The 11109-nt window shown below is 32.8% G+C and overlaps 1 protein-coding gene across 2 annotated transcripts; it reads left to right on the forward strand.

Moving 5' to 3' along the window:
* The first annotated feature begins 1431 nt into the window (after positions 1-1431).
* Positions 1432-4816, forward strand: LOC114273702 (receptor-like protein EIX2). 2 transcript variants are annotated; one of them, XM_082878084.1, is made up of 2 exons: positions 1432-2028; positions 2091-4816. In XM_082878084.1, exon 2 carries the CDS (start codon positions 2613-2615, stop codon positions 4734-4736), a length of 2124 nt encoding a protein of 707 aa, XP_082734210.1. In that variant the 5' UTR covers positions 1432-2028; positions 2091-2612; the 3' UTR covers positions 4737-4816. The 2 variants fall into 2 exon arrangements, with proteins under 2 accessions (XP_082734210.1, XP_028071292.2); XM_028215491.2 differs by lacking the exon at positions 1432-2028 and having other exon boundaries at positions 2035-4341; positions 4414-4816.
* Positions 4817-11109: the final 6293 nt, after the last annotated feature.

Here is an 11109-nt window from a genome sequence, read left to right on the forward strand (position 1 = left end):
TTAATCCATTTGTGTTAGACACCTTTTACATCACTACCGCACCGTTTTGAAGGTTGATTATTTTAATTAATTTTTTGAATTTTGAATTATTTTAGTTTAATTAAAAAAATTATATTCAAAGAGATGATTAATTTTTTTTTTATAACTGATTTAATGATTATAGAAAAAAATGAAATGATTATGAATTAAATTTAATATTTTGTATTAATAATTATTTTAACTTATTTTATTTTTATTAATAATTTTAATCTATATAGCTCTTCCCAAACAGGCCTTATATTCCATTTCATTAAGGCTAGGATGAGATGAGACTATAGTGGGTCCTTGGCCAACTGCTCCATTTGTGTTAGATAAGGCTATTAACTCAGACGACATTGGCCTATTTTAGAAAGTAGGTTAAAAGATATTTTTTAATTTTTAATTCACTTTCCACTCTCATAAAAAAATCAAAAAATAATTTTTAATTATCTTTCTAGAACACTCCATAACACAAAATTTATGAGACTAGTAGGTCCTTGGCCAACTACTCCCCATTTGTCTTAGATGAAAAGTACTATAGGTCCTAAATGATTTAAAAAAAGATTTATTAAATTTTTTACATTGATATAGAATCTATACAAATCTACATGTGTGTGGGGTCCCACACCTATGTAAGATATTTAGGTCAAGTTTGGGAAGACTAAATAAGTACATTTTTTGACTTTTTTTGTATTATGTGTAGAAAAAGTAGAGAGGAGGTGTTGATTGATGTGACCTAAAAAAGATAAAAAGATAAAATAAGTGTACTTTTTTAGATTAGCCAAACTTAACCTTAATAAAAAAATTAATAAATCATTTGGAATTTCTAACCTAACTCGTGTTAGATAAGACTGTTAACTCATACGACACATAGACAAAATTTGTCTAAAAAAAATTGTGAGTTTTTTTTTTTTTTTTAGAACGTTAAAAAAAAATGTGTGATTGAGATTAACTAACACATTGTGAGATTTACGGCTGAAATAAATCTAGACCACAAGTTAATGTCTCTTGAAATTAAAAAATAATATAAAATAATATAAAAATCTGAACTGTAGTATTGTTCATTAAGGCCTCTTCTGCTCACCAAGGATCCTCTAGAGTGAAATTTTCCTAAAGTTTCCTAGAGTGCTACATTGTGTGGTTGAGATTTACTGGCAAGTCACATCAGAAAAATTGATGTGACTTGTCAGTAAATCTCAACCACACAATATAACACTCTAAGAAACTTTAAGAAAAAATCACTATAGAGATCCTACTCTCTTCTGCTCAGGTTCCAAAAAAGCACACTCTCCATCGAACATTAACATCCTCTATTTAAGAAGTAAGAATGTACTATTCAAGTCAACGAAATTTGGATTCTTGCGCAAGACCAGGCACGGCATGGACCAAGCATTACTCTATAAATACCAAAACCCACTCGTAACATGAGATACAAACAAACCCACTTGTAACAAACAAACCAAAAAAATTGCATGATCATGGGTTCATTCATGAGAAGTGCAACAATTGCCTTTTGTGTTGCCTATCTTACCATTGCAACCTTTCATAATTGCTTTTGCAATGGAAAATCCAATACCATTTGCAACGAAACCGAGAAGCAAGCCCTTCTAGAATTCAAGCTAGATCTTAAAGACCCTTCAAACCAATTGTCATCTTGGGTTGGTGAGGATTGTTGTCAATGGGCAGGAGTTGTTTGCAACAACTTAACTGGCCATGTCCATAAGATCCGCCTTCGTAATCTTCATCCTTTTAGGGTTGATCAAACTGAAGTTGAATATGAAGCTTATTTGAGTTACAAGTTAGGTGGCACGATAAATCCTTCTCTACTTGATTTGAAGTATCACCGTCACCTGGACTTAAGTTGCAATGATTTCGAAGGGATTCCCATTCCAAGCTTCATTGGCTCTATTGGAAGATTGAGATACCTCAACTTATCTCAAGCTGGATTTAGCGGAACCATTCCCCATCAACTAGGAAATCTCACCATGATGCGTTATCTTGGTCTCGGAGGTACTACTACTAATTATGGTTATCTTGATCTTGGAAGTATTGTTAATTTCAATGTATTACAGTTACATGGTGATAATTTGCAATGGCTTTCGGGTCTTCATTCATTACAACACCTTGATATGCTTCGGGTGGACCTTAGCAAAGCATTGGATTGGCTACAGGTGATAAATGCCCTCCCTTCTTTGACAGAATTACACATGTCTAGTTGTGAACTCAAATATGTTTCTCCTTCATTTAACATTAACTTCACGTCACTTGCCATCCTTGACCTTTCCTGTAACGAATTCGAGTCATCTGTTTTTGGGTGGATTTTCAGTCTAAGTCACCTAGTTTCCCTAGATATCAGTGGATGTAACTTTTATGGTCCACTTCCTAATGGTCTTCAAAACATGACTTCTCTAAAAGTGTTTGATGCTTCTGAAAATAATCTAATTTCCCCGATGCCTGAGCCGTTGTTTAGCCTCATTGGTCTCATTTCTCTTCGCTTAGGCAACAATAATTTCAAAGAACCAATTCCAATTGGGCTTTTGAACATGACTTCTCTTAGAGTTTTGGATTTGTCATAGAATTTTTTCAATTCTACCATGACAAATTGGTTGTATGATTTGAGCCAGCTAGAGTCCCTCAATCTCGCAAACAATCACTTGGAAGGTGAAATCTCAAGTGACATTGGAAACTTGACTTCCCTCGTTACCCTTGATTTATCATTCAATCAATTTGAGAAAAGAATACCAAGTTCATTGGGAAAGCTTTGCAAGTTAAAGAAAATTGCTTTATCAAGTAACAAATTTGGCGGGGAGACAGCACAAGTTTTCAAAATTTTCTCCCAGTGCATGTTAGATGGATTGGAGTGGGTGGCATTAGATTCTAACGATCTTCTTGGTCACTTGTCGGATGAGCTTGGCCAGTTCAAAAATCTTGCCCACCTATCTCTTTCCAATAACATCATCTCTGGTCTAATTCCAGCATCGATAGGAAAATTATCATCCTTGATAAGTTTAGATCTTTCTCAAAATCAGTTGAATGGAACACTTCCTGAAACTCTTGGACAACTTGTCAAGTTAGAATGGTTGGATATTTCGAATAATTTGTTGAAGGGTGTTGTCTCTGACATTCACTTTGCTAATCTCACAAGATTATGTTTCTTTTATGCATTTGGAAACAATTTAATTTTGAAAGCAAGTGATAGTTGGGTTCCTCCTTTTCAAATTGAACGTTTGTCACTGACCTCATGGCAATTAGGGCCAAAATTTCCATTATGGCTTGAATCTCAAGAAAGGTTAGCTGATTTGGATCTAGCCAACACAAATATTTCAGATTCCATTCCCACCTGGTTTTGGAACATGTCTTCCCGATTAAAATATTTAAATCTCTCTTGTAACCAAATCCATGGAGAGATTCCAAGAATAATAGAGATTCTTTTCTTTGGAACGATTGACATGAGTTCCAACTATTTGGAGGGTCAATTACCACTCATCTCCTCTAATTTGATGGCACTAGATCTTTCAAATAATTATTTTTCAGGATCTATTCACCACGTCTTCTGTGGTACAGAGGAGAAACCAGTCAATTTACTGTTTGCTCTTGTTCTTGGAGACAATTATCTATCAGGAGGAATTCCTGATTGTTGGGGGCATTGGCCATTTTTGCAAACCATAAGATTGGAAAACAACAATCTGATGGGTAACATTCCACCCTCCATTGGAAATTTAAATTTCCTTGCGGAAATGCACCTGCGGCATAACAACCTCTCAGGAGAACTACCACAATCTCTACAACACTGTACAAACTTGTTGACCCTTGATCTTGGTGAAAATGAATTTACTGGAAGCATACCAATTTGGATTGGGAATACATTTTCGAATTTGATAGTTCTCAACCTTCGTGCAAATAAGTTTCAAGGTGACATTCCATATGAATTATGTCGTCTAGGTGCTCTTCAAATCTTGGACCTTGCACATAATAATCTCTCAGGACTTGTGCCAAGATGTTTCAACAATTTTAGTGCCATGGCAAGAAAACAAAACTCAAGTAACCACTTATCCTATTACACATATAGGGGAGAATATTTCGAAAGTGTAACTTTGGTGACCAAAGGAAGAGAGGTTCTATATACCACCAATCTTAAATTGGTGACAAGCATGGATCTTTCAGAAAACAATTTATTTGGAGAAATTCCAGAGGGACTAACTAGACTTGTGGGATTGTGGTCACTGAATTTGTCTAGAAATCATTTAACAGGAAGGATTCCCGAGAATATTGGTGATATGGGACAACTTGAATCTCTTGATTGCTCTCTCAACCAACTTAGCGGTGAGATTCCATTTAGCATGTCAAGTTTGTCATTCTTGAGTTACTTGAATTTGTCTTATAACAATTTGACAGGAAAAATTCCATCAAGTACTCAGCTTCAAAGCTTAGATGAATCCAGCTTTATTGGGAACAAACTTTGTGGACCTCCACTTACAAACTGCAGCACAAACACGGCAATAGCTAAAGTTGGACATGGAGGTGAAGAAGATGAGGGACTTTCAGAAGTGTGGTTCTTTTTGAGCTTGGCACTAGGATTTGTAGTTGGTTTTTGGGTTGTGGTGGGCCTTTTACTCTTCAAGATGTCTTGGAGAGATGCTTATTTCATGTTCCTAGATCGTATTGGGCACAAACTTAGCAATTTTATTTTTAAATGTTGCTATTTGCTTTGTAAATGATAGAGTGCTCACTTATTCGATTGTAAGATAAAAATAAATAAAAAAATAAAAAGTGAAGTAGCATGTGTTTTATAGTTTTATTTTATGTCATTATGTTCATGTGCAGTTAGTCTCTCTGACTCTATTAATTTTTTTAGCAAGTCAACCGAAGTCATCATATTACAGTTTTTGCTCTAGGAAATGGCCATTCGATCTCTTTCTCTCTTCTCCTAATACATTTCTTGTCAAAAGCTAAATTTGTTAGCTTGTTGTCAAGGTTGCCTTGTCTTTTTTCCCTTCAGCCAAGAAACTTTTTCTTCTCAAGTCCTCCTAGACTTTGAAAAAAAAAAAAACCTTAACCCTGAAAAATATATCCAAAATTTACCAAAAAACATTAACATGCAATTCAAATTCATTATACACACATACCCCATAATAGACAATTTTAATCTCTACCACACAATCCATTCTTTGCCAAAACCTGAGTGCCTAGACTTTCTGGAAAAAAAAAAAAGAGTTGACAAATTTTGAAAAAATGCCCGTTAAAAGACAAAAATAAAACTAAAAAAGAAACCTAAAATAAAATAAAAATACTAAGAGTGTGTTTGGTAACGTTTACGTTTTCAGTTTATATTTACAAAAAATTTATAAACTGATTTTTGTCTATTTTTACAAAAACATAAACTACAAACGCGTTTGGTAATTGACAAAATATTTTTAAAAAATTTAAAATATAAAAAAGAGTGAGAAATAGCAAGTGGCGTCAAGTGGCGGCGGAAGACGGTGGTGGAAAGCGGTGACGGTGGGTGGTGGGTAGCTGGTGGTAGTGGTGGGGGGGTGGTGGTGGTGGTGGTGGGTGGATGGGTGGGTGACGGTGGCGGGTGGTGGGTAGTAGCGAGTGGGTGGTGGTGGCGGGTGGTGGGTAGTGGTGGCAGGTGGGTGGCGTATGGCTGGTGATGGCGGGTGGGTGGTGGGTGGTGATGGAGAGTGGATGGGTGACGGTGGCGGGTGGTGGGTGGTAGCGAGTTGGTGGTGGCGGCGGGTCGTGGGTGGTGGCGGCGGGTGGGTGGCGGTGGGTGGTGAGTGGGTGGGTGACGGTGGCGAGTGATAGGTGGTAGCGAGTGGGTGGTGGTGGATGGTGAATGGTGGGTGGTGGTGGTGGCAGGTAGATAGTGGGTGATGGTGGTAGTAGTGGCGGGTGGGTGGTAGGTGGCTGGTGGTGGTGGGTGGCTGGTGGTGGATGGTGGTGGCAAGTGGGTGGCGAATGGTGGCGGCAAGTAGGTTGCGGGCAATGGATGGTAGTGGCGAGTGGTGGGTGGTGGCGGGTGGATGGCTGGTAGGTGGTGGTGGTGGTGGTGGTGGTGGTGGTGGCGAGGGGTGGGTGGTGGTGGCGAGTGGGTGGCAGGCGGGTGGTTGCTGGTGAGTGGTAGTGGCGGGTGGTGGTAGGTGGGTGGTGAGTGATGGTGGGGGGTGGGTGGTGGTGGTAGAAGACGATGGTGAAAAATGGTGACGGGTGGTGGCTAGTGTTGGGTGGTAAAAAATAAAAAAATTCAAAACGGAAACACATTTTTTGTGTTTTTATTTTTTGGTCAAATTTATAAACTGGGACCACTAATTTATAAATTAAAAATTTTACCAAACAAGTTTTTATTTGAGTTTTTTTTAATTTTTGTAAATATAAACAAAAAATTGAAAACGTAAGTATTACCAAACAACACGAACACATATTGAACTTTGTAAAAAGAATTTTATGAGAACCAAATCAGAGGCCAAGAAAATTGTCCTTCTAAAAATTATCCATAAAGATAAAACCATGTTCGTTACGTCTTACATTTGTCTCTCGTTAGAATTTTTTCCTAATATAAGAGAGTGCAAGAATTTCAGGAATTGATCTTTGTTTTCATCTCAATTGAGGGTTTATATATAGAGGTTATAATAACATAGAACATACCGAGATTAAGCCTATACAAATCTCCTAAGCAAGCTTGAAGCTAATGGCTTTTACAGGTGATTGCAAATCGTGCCTTTATGGTGATGTTCTCCTTAATATCATTTTATCCATTCATAATTTTTTCCCCCTGAAAATATACTGAAATGCGAGGAGACTGGTATCCAATTTGGAAAATGAGATCATTAAAATCGTTGGGTACATTAATATGACTGGTGCACTTTCATTGTTCTAGGTAAAAGGCATATTCATATGACACGGATCATTAAAATCCAAACATTTTTCAAACAAGAGTTTATATGAACACAGCATATCTTATGGTTTATACACAACACTCTGCGATTTCAAAAATAAATAAATAAATAAAATCTAAACCCCAAAATCTCAAGTCAATCAACAAAAGAAAACAATAATAATTGCGTACTTGATGCCATTGATACTATAGAACCTCCACACATTGAAGCCTTTAGAAAAGAAAAAAAAAAGGGGTAAGTTACAGAAATGGTCCTTATAGTTTACTCGTATTTTTATTTTGATCCCTGCACTTTTAATTGTTTCAATTTTATCTCTGTAGTTTGGTTTTCAGCTCGAAATGGTCCAATAGTTAACGGCGGTTAGACATTTGGACAAAAAATCGACGTGTGCAAGGCACGTGCAGACCAATTTTGACTTTCTTGAATGTTTTTTGATCAATTCAATTTGTTTAATAGATGTTTTATTCAATTTCATTATTTAATTATTATTAATTTTTAAAATAAATTTATTTAAAATTTTAATTAAAAAAATAACATATATTTTGATTTATTTAATTTTTCAAAATAAATTTATTTAATTGTGTAAAAAAATAAAATAAAATAATATTTTATTTAATCTAGTTAAAAATAATTAAAATATTAAAGATATATTTACTAAATAATTGCATGACGATAAAATAGATATTTCACACATTAGTCCAATGGAATACCAATCTCATGGAAATAATCTCTCTCCCTAGGATTGTTTAATCCGTCATATGAGGGATATGAAGTCCGGCTAGACTCCATGGCACAACAAAGAGATTATTTGCTTCTAGAAGATTTGCTTAGGCTCCATTTGGTAGTCTTTAATTATTATTTTTTAAATATTAAAAATTAATTTAATATACATAAATATCAAAAATAAAATTTAAAAAAATATTAAAAAATATTTCCTACCCAAAAATAAAAAATCAGATAAAAATAATATATATATTTATTTTTTTATCAAACTAATTTTTAAAATTTTAATATTCTTCAAAACATAATTTCTAGAACTCAACCAAATAGAGGTGTAATGAAGTAACCTGTCTCTTTGCTAAAATATAGTTTTTATTAGAATTTTAGCTAAAACATAATTTATTGACTCGAAATCAACTTATAAAAATTTAATACTAAAAAAACTAATTTTTTTGATACATTGTTAACTTTTTGACTAGTGTAATGTTTGGTAATTTTTTTAATTTTTATATTTTTATGTAAAATTACCAATTTTCCCATGAATAAAAAAAGTTCATAAGAATAATGGATAGAGACAAAGTAGGGAAATTCCATACGTACAAGGCATGCACCGGACAATTTTGACTTTCTTAAATAAAATAAAATAAATTTTTATTTAATCTAATTAAAAATAATTAAAATATTAAAGATATGTTTAATATTGCTATTACTTAGTAAACAATTGAAAAATGATAAAATAGTATTTTACACATTTATCCTTATCCAGTTCGTCCAACTAAATATTAGATTTACTAAAAATAGTCATTTCTAGACATCTAATCCCATGAGAAAACAAACACGGGATACACATCCAATCCAACTAAATAATCTGGGGATTCATAAAAAAATACATATTAATAATATAAATTATAAATTATGGCCTTATAAATAAGACAAATAAATTTATAATTTATAAATTATTTTTTTTAGTGTTGTTAATTTAAAATTAGATATTAATAAAAAATTATAAATTATAAATTATAAATTTAATTAAAAATATTAAATTAAAAATTATGGCAAGATTAAAAATTATCTTTAATATTTTAATTAGTTTTAGCTAGATGAAATAAAAATTTATTTTACTTTTATTTTTTATACAATTAAATAAATTTATTTTTAAAAATTAAATAAATAAAATATCAATAAAATATATGTTATATTTTTAATTAGAATTTTAAATAATAATAATAATAATTAAATAATGAAATTAAATAAAATATCTATTAAACAAATTAAATTGATTCAAAAACATTCAAGAAAGTCAAAATTATTCAAGAAAATCAAAATTAGCCGCACGTGCCTTGCACGCTTCGATTTTCTGTCCAAATATCTAACCACCGTTAACTATTGGATCATTTTGAATCAAAAACTAAACTATAAGGATAAAATAAAAATACGAATAAATTATAGGGATCATTTCTATAATTTGTCCAAAAAAATCATTTAACTTGGGAAGAGAGACTTGTCGAATCATTGAACACAGTGTATGACATTAATAGAAACAAAAATGCTTTAGACCACTAATTAGTGGTGGCTCTAATGATACCCACTGCTACATGTGTTTTGTGCCTTGTTTTTTTTTTTTTTTTTCAATTACCACCTCACTAGTGATGATATTAGTAATGATAAATTAGTGATCTATAGCATTGCTCTTAATAGAAAACACACTGGCAACTCACGAATGGTCAATTATTAAGCATTTATAAGACCCAACAACTGTTGAATATTGGTTCTGAAGTGAATATTGGCTGCGAATCTTGGAAGATTGGAAATCCACAGCTGTCAATTGTGGTGGCTGGGTCAAGAAAATGAGTGTGAAGCTGAGCTGGGGAATTGGTGCTAAAGATTTCAGGTGAGTTACTCCATTGGTAGGGAGCCATCAATGTTGTTGGTGACTTGTGTCAGGAAAAAATAAATTTCAGCTCATAAAAAGAACTCGGATAATCCATTAAAATAGTATATAAAAGAGGAAATTTAAATTTAATTTTACTTGGGTCCCTAAATTCTTTTTTGTCTTATGATCAACCACTCTACACGGGAGAGACAACCACAACTACATAAATTATATTATAATTTTTAATTAGGATTCCAAATTGTAAATAGAGACATGTAGGATTGCTGTACAATGACAAAAAAAATACTCTATTTTTGCTCCGAAAAAAAGATCGATAATTGTAGACAACAAATAATAATGAGGGTCAAATTCATCTCAATTCGAATACTTCAAATATAAAACTTAAAAATTGTTTTTGAAAATTTCAAATCAAACTCAAACTCAAACTCAAACTCAAGTTGATTCTACAATTTTATTTTAAAACTCGTTGATTTTACGTCTTGATTTTAAAAAACGGGTTGATTTTATCATTTGAATTTAAAACTTGAATGATTTTATGACTTATTTTGAAAATGGCTTTACTATTTGATTTTAAAATCGTGACAATTTTCCCATTTGATATTAAAAATTGATTCTAATTTAGGCCAAGTTTGGCATGTGGTCAAAAAGTCAAAAATTATTCAAAAAGTTAAAAAATTGTCACTATTCACCAAAAGTCAAAAATTACGACGGCATAACTCACAATCTTAATTTTCTCATACACACTAATTTATATAATTTTTTAATACATATTTTTTCATAAAAAATCAAAAAGTTAACCCAAATAATCATATTTTTTTCCTCAATATTTTAGTCTAAAAAATTTAAAAATACACTTATTTAGAACATCCCAAACAACCACATATAATAACTTTTTCATATTTATAATTAATTTCTTTAACCAGAAAATTACAGCATCTTATCCTATCATATAAATAAAATAAAAGTAAAGGTCTGCCTTTTTGTTAGCATGGCTAAGAATCTGTCAGATTTCAAGCTAATCACTTGCCATGTGTCTGTGTTTATTTCTCCTTTTCGAAGTGTGGTTCTTTTTGAGCTTGGCACTAGGATTTGTAGTTGGTTTTTGGATTGTGGTGGGCCTTTTACTCTTCAAGATGTCTTGGAGAGATGCTTATTTCATGTTTTTAGACCGTATTGGGAACAAACTTAGCAATTTTATTTTTCAACAGTGATGCATACCCCCAGTGAGGTGTCGCGCCCCCACTGGCCGAAACCTAAAAAAAAAAAAAAAAAAAAACAGTTTTTTTTTTGTCCAATTATTGAGTGTCATCTCACTGGGGGTCGACCCCCAGTGGGTGTATAAGGCATTTTCCTTTATTTTTAAATGTTGCTATTTGCATTGTAAGTGATAGAAGTGCTCACTTACTCTATTGTAAGATAAAAATAAATAAAATAAATAAAAAATGGAGTAGTTTATTTTAGTTTTATTTTAGGCCAAGTTTGGGAACACCCCAAAAAGCCAAAAAGTCAAAAAGTTACTCAAAAAGTTAAAAAGTTATCACTATTTACCAAAAGTCAACAATTACGGCTGCACAACTC

Source organism: Camellia sinensis, chromosome 1 (assembly GCF_055761805.1).
Source record: "Camellia sinensis isolate YWXY chromosome 1, ASM5576180v1, whole genome shotgun sequence".
Taxonomy (NCBI): Eukaryota; Viridiplantae; Streptophyta; class Magnoliopsida; order Ericales; family Theaceae; genus Camellia; species Camellia sinensis.